Raw genomic sequence first — 24,911 nt, 5'->3', positions numbered from 1 at the left:
TCTAATTTTAGCAGAATGGCAGTAGCTTGTTCTCAGCAATAATAATCGCCTCCAGAGTTTGCTATCCAAATATTGCAGCATCCTGTAAATATATAAGAACAAGTAAAAAGTTAAAGATTAGAAATTGAAACCAACAGCTACTGGTTTGCTTTCATTGTCCCAATATAAGGGGGTGAAGGGGAAGTTAGCAGAAGATATAAATGGTAAAAAAGTAAATTAGACTTTTAAAAAACTTTCACTTTCATAACACCTGCATTAATATATAATTTCAGCATGACCGTATTTCTTTAAACCAGACTACAGAAAAGCATGTAAATTAGAAAATGAAATCAGACACCAGAAATATTTTGAAAACCTATAAACACAGGCTACTGGGAAATGGCTGTGTGAGGAGATCTCCGATGGGGGGATGGGGGTGCAGATCAGGAGCATAGGAGAAAGAGTGCCTGTGGGACTGGACCTTAGATGTGACCACATCCCCTCTTCTATTAGCTGCTGCCAAGGGAGGAGAGGCTAAATGCACTTGTCAGCTGTGGCTAAGAAGCAGAGCCCCATCTGGATGCAGTACTCTAGAAGAGGAGGGTGATCTCTTTCCACAGAAATAAAGAAAATCCCACCCCTGAGTCATCGGCTCTTCTCTGAGGGAGGAAGAGAAGAAGATAGAGCTTGCTCAGCATGACCAATGAAGGTAAATTATTCACACTCTGTCGCTTTCTCATGCAGAGGCAAAGTCTGCAGCAGGTTAGCAAATCTTTAAGCTGCATGTTAAAGAACCACGGTGTCAATTAGAGCTGGGTAAACGTTTTTTTTTTTTTTAAGAACACTTTCACTAAATCTTAATAGCTTTGGGAATTAGCCCTGGCCTCATCCCTTTTTGCTCACTTTTCTGTGAACATTAGTGCAAATTAGTGGCTGTTTAGTCATTCCTCAGTGTTAGTGTGCAGCTGGTTGGAAGACATTTTCTCAAAGCTTCACTTCAGTTTTTTACTATTTTTAATTTTCAAATGTTTTTTTTTTTTGACCATCTGTGGCAATGGTGACTATTCTTGTGCACATGCAAACAAGGGTCTTCACTATTCAAACCACAACAGTGCCTGGCTGTAAAGTTTGTCATCCGGCCAGAGACCAGATATGATACTGTGTGGCTTAGGTGACTAATTGCGTATCTCAAATAATGAATAGCAAAGAGCTGAAGACAGAGTCGAAGTGGATCAATTTTGAACAACCTATATATTAACATAAAGTTTTAGTCAAACAACTATGAGGAAAAAATAACTTCTATTAAAAAAAATCCACGTCTGTCTGCAGAGATGTCATTAACACCAGAAGATTGTCAATAAATACTCTGCTTTGTCCAGCTCTGGGCTGAGGGAAGTGCCAATTTATGAGTCAATACCTATGAGAACTGTCTGAGCCTTAGTGAATCCCAGTGGCTAAGCTCAGTGCCACTGACCTTCATGCCCGCATGAAGTGCTGGGGGCTTCGAATACCAACGTACTCCAAATGGTAGCTGATTCCTAGCAAACTCTGTCAGAGCTGTCAGTGAAGCATTAGCAAGAAAAGAATATTGTCTAGCTAATGGCCTCAAGTATTGGGGGAGTGGACTGGAGGCTTTGAGTTGTAACCATCGCCACTTCCTAATCTTTGTTTTATTTTCTCCTTAGAAAAATATTCACAAATAAAATTGTGCATCTCTTCCCTTTTGCCAGCTTCATTACTCTGGAACTTCACTGACTGCATTGAATTGTCACCATAATAAAGCTGCATCCTTCGTTTTGGCATTTCAGTGATAACAGATTGAGAAGGGTCTGGGGAATTTGTGGGTAGCAGCAAGTCTGAAGCTGACTTCCCAGCGGCTTAATAGAAAATAACTTCCTCCTTCTTTCCACCGATTCCTATTGAAATCCTTGTTGAAATCTGTGGGTGTGATAGTGTCACTGCTGTTTGCTGTCTTCAAACCTCATGTGTTCTGGGACAACCTAAGGTTATTTGCAATCTGGGTTCTGGCAGAGAGAAGCCCTGAGATTGCCAAGACTGCAAACATCTCTGATGGAATATCACAAGGGCAGAAATCCTTCCCCAACCGTGTTTAGGGCCCACGACTCCATGGGAGCTGCTTCAGTTGCTGAGGGGAAGTGGGATCAAAAACAGAACTCCAAAACCTGCCCCTCTACCTGGTTTCTGATTGGCCTGCAAATGGGTGAGGGCAGGTGTCATGTGACCATGATAAAGAATTGTAGGAAGAGTCACTTTCTTCTTACAATGAGAGAGGAACTATATTAGAAATAAAAACAACACTGTCCTTGAAGTCGTTCAGTCTCCCACCGTGCTTAGAACCTTTCCCAGCCCTTTCCTGCCTTGCTTCCTGCTACAGTTTCAAAGAAACAGTACATGTACCCTCACAGTAGGGGAGAGCTGAAGGCAAGCAAAGCTGCCAAAGTTGCCAACTGCAGTAAGGCCCAGCTCCTCAAAGTCATTTAAACACTCAGCTTCTACTGATTTCAAAGGAAGTTAGGAGCCTAAATATTTTTGAGGATCTGGGCCTAAGTTTCTATGGCTACTCTCATGGCACAGTGAAGAAGTAGGTGACTCTTTCAAAACCTGTCACATGTGTGTCTCTTTTCCTGGTGAAGCTGGCTGCAAGAGCATCCTGTGGTGAGCCATAAAGCTGCACATGAGTCAGCAGGGGATAAAAGGCTGATGCCACAAGGTGACGAGTAGCTGAAGGGGGTTGGTGTTGAAGCACGAGCAGAGATGAAGAGCTGAGCTCTCAGGGAAATGTTGGAGCACAACCCTAGGGGGAGGAAGGGTAATCACATTTTTATGCTTTGGAATACAGCTTCACCTGGTGTAGGGAACCTGCTGTGGGATTGCGAGTCAGTTTGGCTTTGGTGTTGTGAACAGGGTCAAATGCTAATGTAAGTAATTATCACAAGGGAAATGGGGATGGCCAGCCTCATGAGGCTCCTCTCTCTTTCAAAATGTTCTGCAGAGATTGTCCTGGGGAGAAATTGCTTTGATAAGAATGTGACACGTGGTCCCATTTACTAATCAAACTGCCATAATATTTTTTTGGAAGTACCCTTAATAAAAAGGCCATTCCATTATATGAATCTCTTCATCACTAGGTGATGGCAACATTTTAGGATCCTAATTTGAGAAGAGAAATATGCACATATTTTCAGACAAGCATCTTTCTCCTATGAAAACTGTACATAAATTCAGAGTACAGCTTTTTTCCAGAGTCAGTATTTAGACACATTGTAGCCATCCTCTTCAAGTCTCTGTTAAATGGAAAATTGATTTGGATGATGCATACCCCCAGGCTCTATATTGGTTTTTTAGCATCCGTGAAATGTGTTTCCCATAAAAGAAATTCACTGTCCTAGAGATTAGGAACACTCAGAGTGAGGAAGACAGTAAAAGCTTTCATACAAACCCAGAGCCCCTGCTATCAAATCTTGGTGTTTTGCCAGATTGTCAATTAGACATTGTGGGGCCAAATATCTCAGTAGCAAACAGAAAAGCTAATGCTAACAGAGAAACTCTCTACGCATATTGATGGGAGAGGCTCAGTGTCTTGTAAACCTGTTTGATTCAAGTGTACTGGTCTTGTACGTGGTGTGAGAACTGCTTGAAAAGGCAAAACAATTACCTCAAGGAAAAGGGTAAAAAGGCAACAAATCTTTAATATACCTTAGTCTGTGTGTATCTATATGTGTGCCCATAATATGGAGGCACTAGTTACAGCGCCATAGTTAAGGTTGAGCTAAGTTTTATACTTACTTAATTCTTGCTCTACATGTGAAGAAAACACTATCTTCCCCAAAACTACAGCACTTACTCTGAGTATACTATGAATTTTATGAGAACTTACAAGTAAATCTATTAATCAATTTAAATTTAAAAAGTTAAACAGGTCCTTTCAGATATTTAACATTTGGTATTAGACCTGTTTTGTCCCAAATGATCTCAGGTAAGGTATTATCTAGCTACATAAAAATTGGCAGGGGGTGAACCTTGAACTGATCTGGTGCGAGGGGTAGGGTATTTTTTGAAGAGCCTTTAAGTGATTAATGATTACTTTTTCTCACTAATCTTCAGCACTGAAGTTTCTCCTTTAGCAGAGGATAAAGAATAATGTTCTCTTTCAGAGAAATTTGCCAAAAATTGCCCACTTTCAAAATGACAGCCAGCTCTTATTGTTTTCAATGGGACTGAGACGACTGACTATTAAAGGTGGCCAATTCCTCCTTCCATCTGCTCCTTATGTTTCTTCTCTCTGCATCCTGAAAGCAAATGGATCACTGTATTCCAGGAGTGCTGATGTCTCCACTCCTACTGGGAGCAATAGTAAACAGTGACCATCTTAACTGAGGAGACCTGTGGAGAATAATGCAAGAAATAACCATTAAACCAGTAACCTAAAATTTCTTTGCAAAACCTACTTAATGCACCATATCTAATCAACAGGAAGAATAGGTGTGGGACAGGGGAGAGGGTGGAGAGTTTGCATGATACTGTAGTGGGGAATAGTGGAAGACTGGGGAAACACTTTTTTTTTTTTTTTTTACACACATGGAGAAACGCAGTTTTGTAAAGCAGTTTAATTGCTCTTCATATTGTGTCTGTGTGAAAAATCCCTCGTAACTGTGAATCTCTAGGTATTGCTGTTACAAATTAGTATTCCTGGAATGTATTATGAAATATCAAAAGTTCACAATGAGATTGACCGTTGACCCTGACGTCTGCTTTATAGGCAATCACAATGACATGACTCATTAGGCTGAGATAAGATTCTCTCTATTTATAATGTACTGGTTGATCCTAAAATAGACAGGTCTCAAGCATTTGTGGATGAGGAATATGCTGGTGGAGGTAACCCTGCTAGCTACCAGCACATCAGGTCAGTATGCTTGTTTTGTGTCGTTTGTGGGCTAAATTCATCCCTGGTACACGTAAATTGACTGCAGCAGAATTTACAGCAGGGAAGAATTTGGCTTAGTAAGCTTAAAGAACACTAAATTAGGGACTTACAGCTTCTCTTTATTTTTACCTCCCTGGTGCAGAACTCAAATCTTGCTGATGTACAAAAGAGTTTAAGTACCAATTACTGTCTGTCAAATCATGCTGTGTATGATGTTAATTATAAATGTTACCCTTTCAGGTAGTGTTGATTCAGTGAAATAAGCTTAAAATGACCTGAAATGTGTGTGAGGCTGGAAGCTGCTTGAGTCAATTATTCTCTAAATCACTTCAGCAATTCCTTCTCCTCCAAAATAATGTTATGTCATCTTCCTTTTTATGAAATCATTTTTTAAAAACTATTAAAACTCGAGACAAGTTGAGTGAGGTAATATCTTATATTGGACCAATAATATCAAGGTCTCTAATATCCTGGAACCAATATGGCTACAACAATATTGCAAACAACATATTGACACTAACATATTTATTGAATATCCTGCTCATAAAGCAAGATTGTTCCTAAAATCTAGGGAGGTTGTGGAATCCCTGTCACTAGAGGTTTTTAAGAACAGGTTAGACAAACACATGTGAGGGATGGTCTAGATATACATGGTCCTGCCTCGGCATGGGGAGATTGATTAGATGACCTCTCGAGGTCCCTTTCAGCCTTACATTTCTATGATTCTACATAAAATTTTGGCTGGCCATTTTGGAAGGGGCACAATTTTATTGAAAGTTTTTTAGAAACCTCAAGTCGGTGGGAGTTGTTTGTTCATGTCAATGAGAGCAGGATTGGGCCCTAAATGAAAAAAATTAAACAAATTCGGTATTTGCTTGTTAACCACAACACACAATTGTTTGTTATTAATAGATTTCGGAGTATGGGAATTGCCATACTAGATATGGTCCCGCAAGTCCAATATCCTGGCTCTGACAGTGGCCAGTGTCAGATTCCATGAAGGTGTAAGAAACCCCATATTGGAAGATTCTTCGTAAACCTTATCATTCAGAGGCTGGCTTGTGTCCTAACATAAGAGAATCTGAGGCTGATTGAATGTGTATTGAAGTAAATGGAATGAGTCTCACTGATATCAATGGGCATTAGACTGGGGTCTATGTGTGGTCTAACTTTAAAAAAAAAAAAACCCATCTAATGTAACTGTTGGTAATCTCACTATCCATATAAAGGTCTAATCATTTTTTTCAAGTCTAAGGTCTCGGTCAAAGTGATGTTTAATGACAATGAATTCCACAGATTAATTATGTTCAATTGAAATGAAATATTTCAGTTTTTAAATTTGCTGCCTTACAACTTCATTGAATGTCCCCTGTTCTCATTTTATGAAAGAAGGTAAACAGGAGTATCAGATTTAACTTTTCTGTAACATTCATTATTTTGTATGTCTCTATCATGTCCCCTCTGACTGATCTCATTACCTGTCTCTGAACCCCATCTATTTCTATTTCTAGTATGTCCTTTTTTTAGATTTTTGGCTACATTTAAAGCCCCTTCAGATGGGAGAGAATAAGAAGCCCAATTGCTTAGCAGGGATTTCATGCATCATATTGTACTAGCATTGTATAGATGGCACTGAATTCCTATTGGCTACTAGGGTTGATTTACACTGCGGAAAACAACCCTGTGGCAGTGAGTCTCAGTTGATTCAGGCTTGTGCAATGGGGCTACAAATAGCAGTGTAGACTTCCCTGTTCCAGTTGGAGCTGGGGCTCTGAAACCTAGTAAGAGGAGGAAGGTGTCTCTGGCTTTGGGAGACACGCCCTTCACCCCATCATCTGGGCTCCAGGCCAAGCAGGAATGTCTACACTGTTATTTGTAGCCCCATTGTGAGAGCCTGAGTCAGGTGGTCAAACTCTGAGTGTAGTGTAGTTGCAGTGTAGCTGTACCCTTAGGTTCTGAGGTCCTATATTTGAATGCTCAGGAGCTGTCATCAGGAAGATGAGCTCAGCTCTGAAACTTACTTTCTCCCTTGGTCCAAAAGAGCCTGAGTTTGTTAAATCAGGGCATGGTGCCATGCCCATCTGCTTACTTATGGTTTTGCCTAAAGTGTATTATTCCTGCTTTGATGGGGATTCCATTTTTCCTTAATTAACATTTTTTTACTAATTTTTTGTTGGATGCACTGAAAAATAGTAAATAAATAAAATAAAATGAAAAATGTAAAAGATTAACTGAAAATAATATTCTTGGAAGTATTGTATCAGAGCAGAGAAATAATAACAAGGAAAAAATAGGATCGTACATTAAAGCAGTCCAAGATAAAAGACAGGAAATTGGTTCTAATTTGGAACTAATATTTCTGTTGAAATGAGTTGCACCTGCTATTCACTGTTCATCGTCTGCACACCCTGGAGCTATTCCGGATGCTGCCCAGTAAAACCCTCTGAAGCTACATACTCCACTGCTGTATATGAGCTGATAGTGGGATTTCTTATTCTTTTAGCATATCAGTGCAAAATAATTGTTTCTGTTTATAAAGCATGCTGTGATTTTTTTTTTAAAATAGTATGTGGTATTGGATAACTTGTTTAATATTTTCCCTTGCTGAATGAAGAATAAAGCAAGAGGCATCTCTAAAACAGGGTACCTGGTACCATGCTTCTAATTTCCTCTGTGTGGGCCTGTATAAAAAGAAATGGATCTCAAATTGACACAAATGACATACAGGCAGTTATACCGGACATAGTCCTAAAATGACTTTGAAGCAATTTTTTATGCTACTAATAGGTGCCAGATTGATGGGCCTTTGTTTTTGTATTATGAGATTGAGAACTTATGTTTTCCCTATCCAGCTTCTCTATACCATTCATTATTCTACATACTTTTATCATGGCCCCTCTTATTTATCTCCTTTTTAAGTGAAAGAATACCAATCTTTTCAGTCCTCTTCATAAGTAAGCTTTTTTCCTAATAATTTGTCATCTTTCTCAGTGCGAACTTGGAAAAATGTCATAGAGCAAGTGTACTCCTTGCACTGTACTTGTGCCTGTGTCTGTAATATATGACATTTCTGAAGCTATTGTGTCTTCTATCAGACAAACTAATAGCTACTTCCTTTGACTCTCATAGCTACTTATTTAATTGAAGGGAGCAATACAACTCATTCAATAGGGAAACCAGAAAAAAGTGGTAATACTGGTGAAAACACATGTAACCATGCCTTTGTGGGTCACAACTGAGAATACCAAATTCAGGACAAACTGCTGAGAAATAGGGTGGACACACCCCAAAACTGAAGGTTATTCTCCCATGAGATATACCAAAACAGCATCAAAAGTAAACTTCTGTTTCACCACAATGGTGAACAAGAAGTCATAAAAGCAATTTCCTTAGGCATACGAGTCCTTCTATCACCACCAAAAACACTAGACTTAGAGATGAGTGGTTCTTTAAAACCAGCCTTCTCAAATAAAAGGTTCTTCTGATCTCAAAGGACCACCCACACACCCAGGTCAATATACAACTCAGATCTTACCCAAAAATCACGCTAATCCTTTAGTATCTAAAATCTATAGATTTATTTATAAAAAGAAAGAAAGGTGAGAGTTAAAATTGGTTAAAGGAGTCAAATACATACAATAAATGCAAAGTTCTTGGTTAGGGTGACCAGGTGTCCAGTTTTTGACCGGAACACCCGGTTGAAAAGGGACCATGGCGGCTCCGGTCAGCACCACCAACAGGGCCATGAAAAGTCCGGTCAGCGGTGCTGCAGCACTAATGCAGGCTGGTCCCTACCTTTCCTGGGCCACTGTGCTGCACCCTGGAAACTGCCAGCAGGTCTGGCTCCGAGGCAGGGGGGACCACATGGCTCCACACACTGCCCTCGCCCTGAGCACCGGCTCCGCACTCCCATTGGCCGGGAACCAGGAGAGCTGGGACGCGGTGTCTACGGAGGGAGAGCAGAATGCCATGTAGCTTCCTCCCCAACACCATCTATAAACTGGACCTGCTGGCCACTTCCAGGGTGCAGCATGGAGCCAGGACAGGCAAGGAGCCTGCCTTAGCCCCACGGCACCACTGACCGGAAGCCACCCAAGGTAAGCCCATGTCCCAACCCCTGCCCCAGCCATGAGTCCTCCCCCCAAACCTGGAGCCCCTCCTGCATCCCAAACCCCTCATCCCCAGCCCTACCCCAGAGCCTGCACCCTGAGCCCAGAGCCTTCATTCCTCCGACGCCCCAACCCCCTGCCTCAACACATAGCCCCTCTCACATTTCAAATCCCTTGGCCTTAGCCTGGAGCCCCCTCCTGCACCCCAAACCCCTCATCCCCAGCCCAGAGCCCACACCCCCTCGCATGCCCCAACTCCCTGCCCCAGTCCAGAGCCCCCTCCTGCACCCTGAGCCCCTCGTTTCTGGCCCCACCCTGGAGCCTGCACCCCCGTTTAGAGCACTTACTCCTTCCCATACCCCAACCCCCTGCCCCAGCACAGTGAAAGTGAGTGAGAGTGGGGGACAGCGAGCCACTGAGGGAGGGGGAATGTAGTGAGCGGGGGATGGGGCCTCGCGGGTGGGGCCTCGGGGAGGGGGCAGGGCTAGGGTGTTCAGTTTTGTGCCAATAGAAAGTTGGCAACCCTATTCTTGGTTCAGGCTTGTGGCAGTGATGGAATAAAATGCTCTGTTGGAAAGTCTCTGGTTGCTTCCAAATCATTGGAAGGACCTCAGTCCCTTGGTTAGAATGCTCCCATTAGTATAAGTTCATAGTCCAGAAGTCTGAGCAGGAAAGAGTAAAATGGAGGTGTTTTCAGGGCCTTTTATATCTTCTGCCGTGTGGAGAGAATCCCATTGTTCTTACTGTGGAAATTGGTAGCAACAAGATGGTGTTAGGAGTCACGTGGACAAGTCAAATGTCCATGCATGATTTCACCTAGTCACAGCAGGAAAGTCCATTAAGAGTAGATAGGCATCTTCCATTGTAAGTTAAGTGTACTTTAATGGGCCAATCTACTTGAATAGTTCCTTCAAGATGTGCTGGCTAAATACCTTCTGGGTGTTACCCCAGGACCAAACATTTGAAATACAGGTATAGAGCCAATACTCATAACTTCAAATCCAAAATGATACATGTATACAAATAGCATAATCCTATTCAGCAAATCATAACCTTTCCATAGACATCTTACATGCCACATTTTGTACAAGATTTGTTGCAAATATATAACAGTGGTTGCAACAATGATCTATATGGTCAGATTTTAATCAGATAATGTCACAACATGTTAATCCTGTTTTTAATAATTTTTTAAAAGGTTCAATGGACAAGCGAATAATATATCTAATATAAAGTTGTTATATTTGAGATTTCTCATTGGTGTCACCTAAACAAAGTGTGTCCTATATTGGATTTCATGATGAGTAAAGATTTTAACAGCACTGCATTTTATTTTAGAATAATCTATCCACATAATTATGGAAGACTTTGACTTAGAAATCGCTGGACAGGCACCAAAGTATTCTACTAATGTGGTTGTAGATGACAGGTAAGTGTTTGGGTCTCACCTCTTGTCCGAGTTTGGCTTTGTATCTTATTTGGGTTGATTTTTTTTTTCAATAGCTCAGAGGGACAAACTGTCTCAAACAACCTTAGTATAGCTTTCAGAATGAAGCAGGTGTCGTAGCTGGTTTAAAGCCCCTTAAACTGATGAGTGAAGCAGTCACCCTTCATTCAGGGTAAGAAACAACAGTGGTCTAACAAGATGGGCTCATGCTCCCCCAATGCCACTCAGGAATTTGAGCTATGTAGGCAGAATGCTAGACTGGGCATCCTTTGGCTAAGGGTGTGTGTGTATGAGAGAGAAGCCAGAGATACTATGTCTCTTGGGGGTAAGGGGTTAACACGTACACTCCTGAAAGACCAACCTAACCCCCAGTGCTAGGTTGACAGAAGAATTCTTCCATTGACCTGGCTACTGCTTCTCGTGGAGGAGGTGGATTAACTTGAGTGCTGGGCAAACTCCTCTCATCACCATAGTGAATGTCTACACTGAAGTGCTACAATGGCACAGCTGCAGTGCTGAAGCTGTACTGCTATAGCATTTTAAGTGTAGACATACTCAGAGACGAGCAGACAGAGACAGCGAGAGAAAGAGAGAGCTTGGACAAGCACAGGATATCCAGAGTGTGACCCAAGGAGAAGGCAAGAGCAGGGCCTTCTGAGTCTGGAGAAGCTGGCTAAAGAGGCTTGGGGCTGTAAGCAAACAACTAACTCCCATTGTTTGATTCCTCCGGTATTCAGGGAAAACAGGACATTCCTTGTAAATAAACAAACTTGCTTCAAAGAAAACATCTGATTCTACCGCCAATTTTCCCTCCTAATTGGAACAACTTGTAACACCCTGAATTTGGCTAAGCTTTCGGGTCAAGAAGGGTAACGCACATATAGACCAGCTAATGAGCCTTATTGTCTTCTCACAAAAGTTTTCTACTGGTGTAACTCCACTGACTTCAATGGAATTACTCCTGATTTACATCAGTTTAAGTGAGACTGGGTTCAGGCTCACTGGCTTCAGAGTGGATTTCATCTTTAATTCTCAACGTTTTGTGTCATGTGCCCAGAAATGGGTTGAATTTCTTGTTCTTTACAAAAGTGTTTGTTTCTATTTTAAGTAAACTTGTGCTAATCTGAGCTCCCGGGGACTGCTGCTGTTGGAATGATTTTCCAAGTGTTCCACCTACAGAGCCATTTTCTCTAATTTCTCGTCTCAGAGGAACTGTGCAGGCTTTCTGTTGATTTCTTAATAATGTATAAAAAGATATCCAATAGGCTGCTTTGCTTTTGGCATGCACTCCAGTCTGGCAGCACATCTCAAGGGCTAGAGTCACAAGATGGCTCAGAGAGATGTAAATTACAGCTCCCTGTAGCTCCCTACTCCTGAAGGGGGTGTTCACCCTGAAGGAAGGTGTTGCCACCACCTATGCTTCTGCAGGGTTTTTTGAGGGTAGTCAGCTTTAAATGGCATAAAATCCCCTTTGAGGCTGAATCAGCAGATCCTGGCAACCCATGGCTATGCAGCATCCCCAACTAGTACCACCAACTTGTGGGTTGTGATGGCCCCCGGTAGCCTTCTTGGGGTTGCAGTTTTTGATGAATGCTGTCATTTCTGCCAAAGATTGGTAGGGTCACTGTCTATGCCAGCCACTGGGCTGAAGCTGGGCCACAAACTGTGGTTCGTTTGACTGTATCTTACATCTTTCCTCTATGTGGTTTGAAAAAATAAAAAAAAAAAGCTTTGAAATTAAAAGATCACTGACTATAACAATCAGAGTGAAATTCTGTGCTGTGTCTTTAAGAGAAGCAGCACAGAATTCAGTCACTTTTTGTACCCTTTCAATTCTGGGCTGCTGTGTGAGGTGGAGAGGCCCCAGGAGAAACTCAGCCCTGAGGGCCTGTCTAAATTCCAAAAGTCTCCCCAGGCTGCCCTATGGCCCACAGCACGTAGACTGCAACCCCACCCTGGCATGCCCTTCTCACTGCCAGCCAGGGGCCCCGCCAGCCTCTTCCTAAGGAGGGGGTCAAGTGGCAGAGGTCAAAAAGTGTATGGGGCTAAAAGTCTATAATACTCCTTATAATACATGCCACGTTTGCTCCACACTGACCTATGGGACTAGCTAATCAAAAGCTGCACAGCTCTGCGCATATGCTGCATTCCCAATTTCCTCATCGCCGGGATCCTGCTTTACACACACGTTGCATTCCGAGAGGCATGTGTGTATATGGCGTTCCCCCCCACAGACACATTTTGCATTGCCATGCAGCACATGTGTATCTTCCCCAAACCACCATCTCTCCTCCTGGAGTGGGCCTAGAAGTGGAAGAGGTGGAGGAAGCAGAGTGAGGAGATGACATCTTGGGGTTCTGGAAAGCTGGGAGCTGGGTCCAGGGGTCCCGGAGGCCAGTGTCCCAGGAGGGCACCCTATCCTTGCTCCAGCTCATGCTGGTCACTGACAGCTTCAATAGCTGTTTCTTCCCCATCTCCAGGGACCTACCCTAGGTGAGAGAGACTGGCTGGGACCTCTGTCCCCTCTCCTTCCCTCCCACCAGAGAGACCTGGAGGACTGTTGCTTTAAAAGAAACAACTACTAAAGTTTGGGCCTTAATTTCTTGTCTTTTAATATGATTCCCAGAAAATCAAGTTACATTTTTATTTTATATTACTAATTCAGCTTTGGCGAAGAAATGAACATCTTATGTTACCTGTGCAAAAAAAAAAAAAAAGAAACAAAACAACAGTAATGTTTTTACTATCCCAGTTGTATAATTTCCTTCTTTACGTACAGATTTGCAGCCCTTCTTCCCCAAAACACAAAACTGTGTGTCTCCCAAAGATAATATATAATTGCTGGGGGTTGGAATTAATTTAGGTGAGGAGATCTACACATGGGTCTTTCAACCCCTCCCTCCTGCCCCCCCCCAGTCACATAAATTTTCCCACTTGAATCAATAGAATTACTCCACATGAATAAAGAGAGACAAAGTAGGTGAAGTAGTCTCTTTTAGTGGACCAACTTCTACTGGTGGAAAGAACAAGACTGAGCTATCCACCAACAGAAGTTGGTCCACTAAAAGATATTACCCTATCTACGGTGTGTCTCTCGTATCCTGGGACCAACACAGCTATACCAACACTGCAAACATCACACAAATAAAAACTACTGATGTGGATAAGAGCTTTTAGGATCATCAAGCCCCATGGTCCTGATACTGACACCACCTCCATATGGATATAGGGATCCAGCCACATGAAGCACTTGCAGGATCATGGCTTTAATTTGTGTTGCCTACTTACTACATACTCTTTTTCTTTTGGAATTTGTGTTTTTTATATTTTATTTTAAGATCCCATTAAGGTTCAGTGGTTACCATGTCTGCTAGAACAGCCCAAGTTCAAATCGTATTAGAGCCAACACAAATGGGCTAGTGGTTACAGCACTACTTTGTGACTCAGGAGACTTGGGTTCAGTTTCCTGCATTGCTCTAGGCTTCCTGTATGACCTTGGGCAAGTCACGTGATGTGAACTCCTGAATGTATTGAAGTCAGTGGTGGAATCCTGATAGTTTTGTCATTAATCTCACTGTCTTTCATCCCCCATCTACAAAACAGGGATTATAGTAGTTCCTTACCACACAAGGGTGTTGTGAGTGTAAGTACTCTTAAAATACTGTGATACACATAGGATCTGAGTGTAAGGGGACTGTTGCCCCCTTACTAACATTCAGTGGGGGTGTTTTGGTTGTCTAGCTCCCAGTACTAAGAAGGGGGAAGGGTCGATGGGGAATCAGGACCCTGAGACTGACAGCCCCCAGGAACAATGGGGAGAGGCCAATGCTCCAGGTCAGCCTGAATGACAGGGCGGGCAGGCTAATCAGGGAGTCAGGAGGCCAGGGAGGTCCCATCCTCCGTGTGAGCTGGATTTGCCTGGGTCAGCCAGAGTGGGGCCGAGCTGAGCTGGGGAGCAGAGCTGTGCCAGAACCAGAGGCACAGCCCAGAGAGAGCAGACCCTGCCCTGGGAGCAGAGCTGCAGCCCCACAGCCAGAGGGGCCAGAAAAGCAGCCCAGGAAGCAGGTCATTGCTGGGAGCAGAGTCACAGAAGCAGCCTGCAGAGCAGACCTGTCCTGGGAGCAGAGCTGCAGCAACCAGAGCCAGAGGGGCCAGAGAAGCAGCCCAGGGAGCTGGAGGCAGAGCAGCAGCAGTGCAGAGACCGAGTGGTGCAGCTGGGGCTGGAGCAGTCCGGAGCTGGGTGCGGTGAGCAGCTGGGCAGAGCGAGGGGGACCCTGGGCAGCGGGCCCAGCACAGGGAGACGCCTCAGCCAAGAGACTCTGCAGGCCAGGCTTGGATCGTAACCCCGACAGGGCGGGGGCGACACTGGGAAGAAGGGTCCTACCACTTAGAGCCTGAGAGCGTGTAGCCACCACCAGAGCAAGTGTCCAAACCACAGCATCCCTGCAGCACAGCCAGGCCTGAGAAGAAGGCCTGGGACTTACAAGGAACAGACTGTGAACTGCCCTGACATTCCAGAGACACCGTTTGTGATGTTCCCTGCCACAGAGCGAGTTGATGTGTTTCCTTTAGCCTTTCCCATTTTTCCTTATTCTTTTTAAAATTAATTGTTGATTAACTTGTTGCATTTGCTTTAACTTGTATGTAATGGTCAGTGGGTCAGAGAAGTGGACAGTGCAGAGAGAGTACCCCGGAGTGGGGACACCCTAGCCCCTGTCCTAGGTGACCGCAGCAGGGTTGGGGGTCGAGCCCCCCAGGAATCCTAGGCCCAGCCTTGTTGGGGTTACGAGGACTCTGCCAGACAGGAGAGTGGAAGGGGAGTCCTCAAGGGCAGAGGACTAATTCCACTGGAAGGAAGTGGGAGCGAGGACTCAGATCCTTTCGCTAGCCCACTTCACCGGGGTAGCACAGAAGCCAGGAAAGTTCCCCACAAGAGCGGGACTATTCCCCCGCTTACTTATGGCAATGGGGGCTATATAAGTACATAAGATAGCTAGGAAGTAAAATGTTGTACATATTTGTGCCAACCTTGTGTTCCGTGTTTAATTTCTATCTTTCAGCAGACACAAAGAAAAAGAAGAAAAAAGCAAACCACCTGAAATCGTTGGTCCAATCACAATTGTAAGCAAGAATACAAACTTGTAATGATAGTAACTACATGTTGGTCTAGTACACATGCAGTGAAATGTGAGTTTTCATTTCTTCCAAAATCATGTTATTCCAGGTTTGTTACATTCATTTTTGTCCGTCAGCTGCTTTAGAATTGTAGTTAACTCTGTAACAACTAATTACAAATGCTGCTCTCCATGCATATGAGCACTCCTAATGCCATCTGTAGGCATTTCACCACACAGGGTAACATAGGAGAGAAGCCACTTGAACTTTTCTATACCTCTTTTATATTTCCATTGATGATGATATGACATATAATCCAAAATACTGTTCTAATGTTAAAAGAATCAGAGCATTAACTTCCTTACATTTTATTGTAAATAGTTTATTTTATTAACTTTCAAACAACCAGGAAGTCATACTGGTTTCCACTGAGTAAAATAATCTGATATTTACTTCTTTTACTGATTCCCATCAGTTTCGATATGCAGACGGGCTGGATATAACTCTTATGATATTTGGAACAATAGCAGCAGTGCTGAATGGCGTTTGCCTTCCTCTGATGTCACTGGTTTTTGGTGAAATGAGCGACAGTTTTGTGAGTGGTTGTATATCCGAGGAGAGTTTACGTAAGGAAACTGTTCATATACTTTCTTTATTTTGCTTTTGTTCATGATATGTTCCTCACCCATTTATTTCCTTATGATCACCTTAGCTTTCCTGTGAAAGGAAGGGCTAAAAGTAAGTCTAATTTGTCTGTTTTCTTTTTATTCCCGTAGCACAGCTTGGATATGTGGGTATTTTCATGGCTAAGTAATGATCATCCTTATCTTAGAGAAAAGTTTGGGAAGTAGTAAGTCTTCATGTAAACTTAGTAGATTTCTTCAGTTTCTTTTATATGTTTAAACTTCACTCATCATGGCCATTCGTTTTATAGGTGAAATTCATCCCTCGCTACAAATCTCACATAAGGCTTAATAGTCCTTGAGAGGACCTAAGCGGTGTTGCAGGCCTCTGCACAGGGACGGTTCCACCTTACAACAATGGGCAGTGTCTTCCTGAAAAAATGCTTATGTAGAAGAGTTACTAGTTTTAATAAATTCCTATCCCACTATTCTCCTTGATGTGCTCTACAGATAGTGTTCAGAGTAACAGCCGTGTTAGTCTGTATTCACAAAAAAAAAGGAGTACTTGTGGCACCTTAGAGACTAACTGTATCTGTACAAGTTTTTTCATGCAGTTGATAGAGACTCACTGCATTTAGCCGTATGGAGTGGAAATCTATCAACTGCATGAAAAAACTTGTACAGATATAGACAGACATCATCTTCCTTTGGTTAGTCTCTAAGGTGCCACAAGTACTCCTTTTTTTTTTTTTACAGATAGTGGTGACCCATTAGTATTCTTCAAGATATCACTAGCTGTGTTGCCTATGGAAATAAAGGCTTCTGCTCTACTTTATTCAGGTTGATGGTGCTCGGTAACTTAATGTTATAACCATGGGTCTGGAAGGACTGCCCTCTCTCCCCACTTCATTTGTACAGGTAGAGGACAGTGAAAAAAGGCAGAGCTGGGATGGGGAGCACGGAAGCAGGGGGGAAGGGGGCATTTACTTCCCTCAGTGGCTTCTATCACCCTCAAAGAGAAGAGAAGGGCAGAGCACGTAGCCCATGGCAACAAGACTTCTAAGAGCTCTTTGCTACCGGGGAATCCAGACAATGCGGGGAAAAGCCATCCCCGGAGTAGATAGTGATCCGTTGGTTTGTGCTTTGTAAACTCATTTAATTCTAATTATAAATAATAGCCTTTTATTTTTATGGTTCTCAGAACCAGAAGGTCACCAGCAACGTACAGTAGCCTGAAAGGGAGTTTTCCCTTTCTTGTGCTCTCCTTTTTTAAAAAAAGATGCACATTTTTTCTGTTTGCTGTGTTATTTTAGAAATTCAGGTGGTGTTTACCCCCGTAGCCTGGAGAGACTCTATGATGCCTACAGAATTAGTGGGATTATTATATCGGGGGAAACCTGAGCAACTAAGGAGGGAGGAATTTTAATCCGATATAAACAAAAACACCTGTGTAACTCAAAGGTCTGAGAAACAGTTGGGAGAAGAAAAGGTCTCTCCATAGGAGATTCAACATGGGTGCCTCTTCAATTGAGGGCAGCGAGACCTTCAGCCCTCTGGCTATCTAATGTATACTCCAGTAAGACAGAGAAGACAAGACTTGACATTTCTGATGTTTTAAAGGTGTTTTTAGAGCTTACGTTTTACCTTATAAACAACCACCATCTTAGCTTATGCAGGCAAAAGTAGATGTAAACTGGATAAATCTGGGCTAAAAAGTATTACCCTGCCTAAGTGTTTTTAATGAATATGGTTGTGTGATTATTTTCAGCTATTCAGTGTCGCTTTTGAGCATGAGGGGGTGGGGGGATGCCGAAATCTACATGTAAGTGAAACACAGGCATATAATTTTAATGGTGACATGATAATGTGACAGTTACTGAGTTTAACCTCTTTGCTGCTGATTAACACACCAGGCCTGTATGTCAGGCACAAAATAATTTAAATGGGCATAGCAGGTATGCTGCAACTTTCAATTTCAGTGGAATGTTGTAATAAATGAAATGATACTGCATGTTGTCACAACACATACTGGTGTGGAGAAACAGAAAATAATTAACAACTTACATTGTTGTATGTGGTGGTGGTGTAGCCGTGTTGGCAGTGCTTAATTTTTGTGCCAGGTCTGAGCCCTGGAATCTCTAGACTTGGCACTTCATAATCTCAGCACCTCTGGATTTGCCACGTCAGTTATGAATGTAAAAAAAAAAAAATTGCTTGAGCCCTAGCACCTCTTTTGTTACAAATTAAACACTATATCTTGATATCAAGATATTAGAGATGAGGTGGGTGAGGTAATATCTTGTCTCTCTCACCAAGCTTGTCCAATACAAGCTTTTGAATTTACCCAGAGCTCTTCTTCAGGCCTGCTCTGTGTAAGCTTGAAAGCTTGTTGGTCTTACCAATAGAAGCTGGTCCAATAAAAACATTACCTCACCCACCTTGTCTCTCTAAAAACTTACATAACTTTTAAACATCTTTTTTTTTTTTTCAGCAAGTTCAGTGAACTGCAGTCAGTCACAAGTGCCTTTTGAAGAGCAAATGACAGAGTAAGTTCAAAGTAATTATTAACTTTGGGTTGATTAACAGCTGTTAAGGGTACAACAGATACAGACTCTAAGTAAACTGTCAGTGGAGATAGTTAATAGCATTAGATAGAAGTTGTTATTCATTACCTTTCCTATAGCTGAGAGAACCAGACTTATCTGCTGTATTGAATTATATCCCCATGACTACTTTCACTTCTGTCCCAACCATTTTACCTCATGAATAAAATAAAATGAATGAACCTGATTCTCTGCTCTCACATGTTGCTGTAAATCAGGGATAACTCCAGCTGCATTGATTGGAGTTACTCTGGTGTAAAGCTGATGGAAGTGACAGAATGGGAAGAAATAGCTGAGTGCCATGGAGAGCAAATGATGGGATTTCAGGAGCTTCATGTAGAATTGTGAAGTAATGAATAGCCTTTTAAACTCCTTAGCCTCTGAAGATGTAACATTTTTATTGGCCTTTTCCATAACGATGATGAAAAGGTTTTAATCTTCAGTGCAGAAAAAGAAAGGAATTCTGATCAAACAGTAATAGGCTCTTAGATTTACAATGTGTATTGTGCGGAATCAGCTGAGCAGTGAGAGGTCAGCAGAGGACAGAGTGGTGAGTCTGTTGAGGGTGAATCTACTGCTGCCCTTCCAGCTCCTGACTGGAGGGTGATGTAGGGCAGCCAAGAGGAGAAAGCGCTGCTTAACTGGGGGGGCGGGGAAGGAGGGGGAAGACCTGTAGGAACAGCAAAGGAAGCAGTTGTTCCTAGTGGTTGGGAGTGGATGTGGTGACTGAGCTGGGGTTTCCAGAGCTCGTTGTGACAGGTGGAGTCTGCCTCTGTATAAGAACCACAAATCTCACCTACGCGTGTAGATAGCATCATTTTTATAGCGTAAATGAACAAATTACATCAGACCTGACTCCCAGACATCAACTTCTCTCCAACAACAGAAACTGACCTGCTGCAAAGCCCTGAAATCAATCACCACGCAGCCAGGGGACAGCAATATTATCTGCATATCAGAGGCCTAATTCTGCTCACACTTGCACGGAGTTGAGTGGAGTTATACCACTGTGAAGGAATCAGGCCTCAGCTTTTGCTAGATAAATGTCTGTGGTTAACATTGCCACAGGAATTTGGGATTTTGCAGTGAAACCCTTAGGCCATGTCTACACATATAGCGCTGCAGCTGTGCTGGTACAGTTTCGCCACTGCAGTGTGTGTGGTGAAGATGCTCTATACCGACAGGAGAGCTCTCTCCCATCGGCATAATAAAAACACTCCTGAGACTGGCATAAGCTATGGATACAGCGCTGTGCACACTGGGACTTATGTCAGAGTAAGTATGTCGCTCGGGAGTGGAATATTCACACCTCTGAGTGACATAAGTTTTGGTGACATAAGCAGTAGTGTAGACATAACCTTAGATGCAAAATTATATTACCTTTTTATTTATAACAATAACCAAGTTCCCTTTCTTCCAAGTTGCCACAACTTAAAATACTTTTTTTTTTTTTTTTTTTTTTTTAAGGTTCGCTTTATATTATGTCGGAATTGGAGTGACTGCCTTAGTGTTTGGCTACCTACAGATTTCGTTTTGGGTTTTGGCAGCAGCAAGGCAGACAAAGAAAATAAGAAAAACTTTCTTCCATGCAATTCTTGGACAGGAACTCAGCTGGTTCGATAGCAGTAATAGTGGAGAGCTTAACACACGTCTGACTGAGTAAGAGTCTTTGTATTTTGTTTGTTTGGGGCCCTGTACTGCAGCCCTCAAGTAGTCCCAGTGGGTAGAGATTGCAGAACCGTATCCGTAGTCAGTTTTTAAGCCTTCTGAGAGCATTTCTCTTTGTTCTTGTGGCTGAGCTGTATATATTTCCCCTGAATGTGAAATTCTGGATAGAGAAGAGCAAATGGTTTGGGTTTGTTTTTTGTTTTTTTGCTTCCGTGGTCAAAACAAAAAATCTGAGGAGAAAAATAATTTCATGTCAAAGAAAAACTGATTATTTTTTTTGGTTGCCAAAATGAAGAAAAAAAACCATTTCTGGTCAAATGAAACATTTTGTTCAACCAGAAAAAAAACCTGAGTTTAACCAATCTAACTAAATTTCTAAACAAAACAGTATTTCTAAATGAAAAGTTGAAACATTTTGTTTGGAAAATGTCAGAATGAACCTTTTTGACTTTTTTTTTTTTTTTTTTTTTTAATATTGTATTCACCTAAAAGTATTCACCAAATTCAACCTGAATTGCCAAATTGATTCATTCAACCAGAAAATATTCACCCAGCTCTAATGCTGGACAGTTAAGCCTTGTTTGCATTAAGAACATTTTGCTGGGCGCAACTATTTAGTAGTGACTAAACTGGGGCTGAGTGGGGACTAATAGGCTACACCTGTGTAAAATGGGCCTTTATACAGGTATTTTGTGGGCTAATACTGCCATCAGTTTCACCACTGGGAATTAAGAGTAACTCTTGCCTTCACTTGAGTTACTCTGAATTTACACTAATGTAACTGAGGGAATGTCTGCAGTGCTGCTGTTACCCTTAGTGTGGTGCAGACCTTTGCTGCAGCGGCAGAAGGGGTTTTTCCATCACTATTTTTCATTCACCCCCTTGAGGCAGTTGCTAGGCTAATGAAAGATTTCTTCTGTCATCCTAGCAGTGTCTACACCAAGGCATAGGCTGTCTTAACTATCTCTCCCAGGAGTGTGAAATTTTTCACAGCTCTGAGCAAGGTAGCTGGGTCAGCTGAAGTTTTTAGGCGTAGACCAGGCCTGAGATCTGAACTTGTCGACTACAGCTTTAACGACAAAGAGCCTAGGGTACTCTTTTTTCCCCCGTATTACAGGAAATATGAGCAGACGCAACCTTAAGTCTTGTAAAGTGCACTCACAAACTGTGATAGGGTAATAAATAAATCAAATTATTAGATATCTGCCTGACCTCAGCCCTGATCCTGCAGACACTCATGTGCTTAACTCTATCTGAAGTTAATGGGATTACTCACATGCTTAAAATTAAGCATGTACGTAAGTGTTGTGGAGGATTACTTTGTACATTCCTTGCAAATAAACAAGATTGCATCAAAGGTAGTTGACTCCATTGTTCCAGTTAGGAGGATAAATTGAAAATCTGCAAGACCCCAAATTTTTGGCTAGCCACTTGGGCCAAAAGGGGTAACAGTAATAATAAATACTGTGCTACAAAATGTGTATATATAAAAATTAGGGCTGTCGATTTTAATCAGTTAACTCACGCAATTAACTCAAAAAATTAATTGCAGTTTTAATCGCACTGTTTAACAATAGAATGCTGATTGAAATTTATTAAATATTTTGGACGTTTTTCTACATTTTCAAATATGTTTATTTCAATTAAAATACAGAATACAAAATGTACAGTGCTCACTTTGTATTTTTATTACAAATATTTGCACTGTAAAAATGATAAAAGAAATAGTATTTTTCAGTTCACCTCATACAAATAGTGTCATGCAATCTCTTTATCATGAAAGTGTAACTTACAAATGTAGATTTTTTTGTTACATTGTTTTGTTTTTGAGTGCAGTTATGTAAAACTTTGAAACCTACAAGTCCACTCAAGTCCTGCTTCTTGTTCAGCCAATCACTCAGACAAACAAGTTTGTTTACATTTGCAGGAGATCATGCTACCTGCTTCTTTTTTACAATGTCACCTGAAAGTGAGAACAGGCTTTCACATGGCACTGTTGTAGCTGGCATCGCAAGATATTTACGTGCCAGATGTGCTAAAGATTCATATGTCCCTTCATGCTTCAGCCACCATTCCAGAGGACATGCGTCCATGCTGATAATGGGGTCTGCTCAATTATGATCCAAAGCAGTATGGACCAAAGCATGTTCATTTTCATCATCTGAGTCAGAAGGTTGATTTTCTTTTTTGGTGGTTCGGGTTCTGTAGTTTCCACATCAGAGTATTGCTCTTTTAAGATTTCTAAAGGCATGCTCCACACCTCATCCCTCAGATTTTGGATGGCACTTCAGATTCTTAAACATTTGGGTCAAGTGCTGTAGTTATTTTTAGAAATCTCACATCAGTACCCTCTGTGTTTTGTCAAATCTGCAGTGAAAGTGTTCTTAAAATGAACAACATGTGCTGGGTCATCATCAGAGACTGCTATAAAATGAAATATAGGCAGAAGGTGGATAAAACAGAGCAGGGGACATACAATTCTTCCCCAAGGAGTTTGGTCATAAATTTAATTAACACATTTTTTGACATGTCATCAGCATGGAAGCATGTACTCTGGATTGGTGACCAAGGCATGAAGGGACATTTGAATGTTTAGCATATCTGGCACGCAAATACCTTGTAATGCTGGCTACAAAAGTGCCATGCAAACGCCTGTTCTCACTTTCAGGTGATATTGTAAACAAGAATTGGGCAGAATTATCTTCTGCAAATGTAAACAGACTTGTTTGTCTGAGCAATTGGCTGAACAAGAAGTAGGACTGAGTGGACTTGTAGGCTCTAAAGTTTTACATTGTTTTGTTTTTGAATGAATTTATTTTTGTACATAATTCTACATTCTAAGGTCAACTTTCATGACAGAGATTGCACTACAGTACTTGTATGAGGTGAATTGAAAAATACCATTTATTTTGTTTTCTTACAGTGCAAATATTTGTAATTGAGAATATAAAGTGAGCACTGTACACTTTGTATTCTGTGTTGTAATTGAAATGAATAGATTTGAAAATGTAGAAAACATCCAAAAATATTTAAGTAAATGGTATTCTATTAACACAGGGATCGGCAACCTTTGGCATGTGGCCCGTCGGGGAAAGCTGCTGGTGGGCCAGGACGGTTTGTTTACCTGAAGCATCTCCAGGTTTGGCCAATCGCAGTTCCCACTGGCAGCAGTTCATCGTTTCAGGCCAATGGGGGCTGCGGGAAGTGGCGTGGGCTGAGGGATGTACTGGCTGCCGCTTTCCACAGCCCCCATTGGCCTAGAATGGCAAACTGCGGCCAGTGGGAGCTGCGATTGGCCGAACCTGCAGACACTGCAGGTAAACAAACCATCCCGGCCTGCCAGTGGCTTTCTCTGACGGGCTGTGTGCCAAAGGTTGCTGATCCCTGATTTAACAGCATGATTAATGTCAAATAATTTTTAACCACTTGACAGCCCTAATAAAAATGAGAGAGAGAGATAGTTTAGAGTAATATCTATATTATCTTCAGCTGAAAAAATTGCTTTTTTTTTCCCCCTTAGAGACATTAATAAAATCAATGATGGCATTGGAGACAAAGTCGCTCAGCTATTTCAGAATATGTCAACATTCACAGTAGGCATAGTGATTGGCTTTGTGAAGGGATGGAAACTTACACTTGTGATCCTGTCCACAAGCCCCCTCATAGTATTATCAGCAGCATTTTGTTCTAAGGTAGGCAAGATTTTAAAGATTTAATACGTAACAAATTTCTTGGGAAAAGGGAATTTCATGGAAACCGGTTTTGCTATATGCTTGCCAAAATTACAGTTACCATAAAGCTCAGATTTCCACTGGTGAAATCCTGTGACTTCATTCTTATGTGTGAATAAATGTACATTTTGGTCTCTAAATTACCTAATTACACTTTGTGTTAACTTTCCTTTAGTAGGAATAGGCTGCTCACAATTCCTAAGGGTGTGGTTCATGAAAAGAAAAGAAAAATGCCTGATTAAAAAAAAAAAAAAAATTTTTTCTTTTGCACAGATAGACAGGTACATAGATATATTTAGGCCAGTTCAAATCATTTTATCTTTAAAAATGGAGAAACTGGAGATGAAAATCTCTTCATTTTAACAAGTAAATTATCGAGAGAAACACTGTTGTCTTATTAATAACAAAAAAGCTTCCACTAGGCTCATCAGAAGATGATAGGAAAGAGAACGATTCTCCTAGCAATGATTACTACTGATTACTACGTTTGGATTAGATACTTATTCTAACAACGATCTGACTTTCACTATATCTCAAAGGCAAATCTAGTAGGTTTTATTCATTTATTAGAGTGATAAAAGAAAACTCTGAGACAATAAGCAGCTAACACATGCTCAGGGCCATTTATTTACTCTAATACATGTCATACTTTGGATGGCTTTGAATCACATACAATATGGGTAACAAT

General features: G+C 41.7%; 1 protein-coding gene across 4 annotated transcripts in view; it reads left to right on the top strand.

The window, feature by feature from the left end:
* The first annotated feature begins 455 nt into the window (after window positions 1-455).
* Window positions 456-24,911, top strand: part of ABCB5 (ATP binding cassette subfamily B member 5) — a 70,636-nt gene continuing 46,180 nt past the window's right edge. For 3 of the 4 annotated variants that reach the window (XM_074945805.1, XM_074945804.1, XM_074945802.1), the window contains exons 1-7: window positions 456-688; window positions 10,375-10,465; window positions 15,544-15,604; window positions 16,074-16,224; window positions 18,713-18,767; window positions 20,292-20,483; window positions 24,013-24,184. In XM_074945805.1, the coding sequence (XP_074801906.1) occupies window positions 10,395-10,465; window positions 15,544-15,604; window positions 16,074-16,224; window positions 18,713-18,767; window positions 20,292-20,483; window positions 24,013-24,184 (702 nt within the window). In that variant the 5' untranslated portion in view covers window positions 456-688; window positions 10,375-10,394. Of the gene's footprint in view, window positions 689-10,374; window positions 10,466-15,543; window positions 15,671-16,073; window positions 16,225-18,712; window positions 18,768-20,291; window positions 20,484-24,012; window positions 24,185-24,911 lie in introns of those variants that run through there. The other variant, XM_074945803.1, reaches the window with a different exon arrangement.

This window comes from Natator depressus, chromosome 2 (genome assembly GCF_965152275.1).
Source record: "Natator depressus isolate rNatDep1 chromosome 2, rNatDep2.hap1, whole genome shotgun sequence".
NCBI classification, from domain to species: domain Eukaryota; kingdom Metazoa; phylum Chordata; order Testudines; family Cheloniidae; genus Natator; species Natator depressus.
This window is presented reverse-complemented; position numbering and strand designations above follow the sequence as displayed.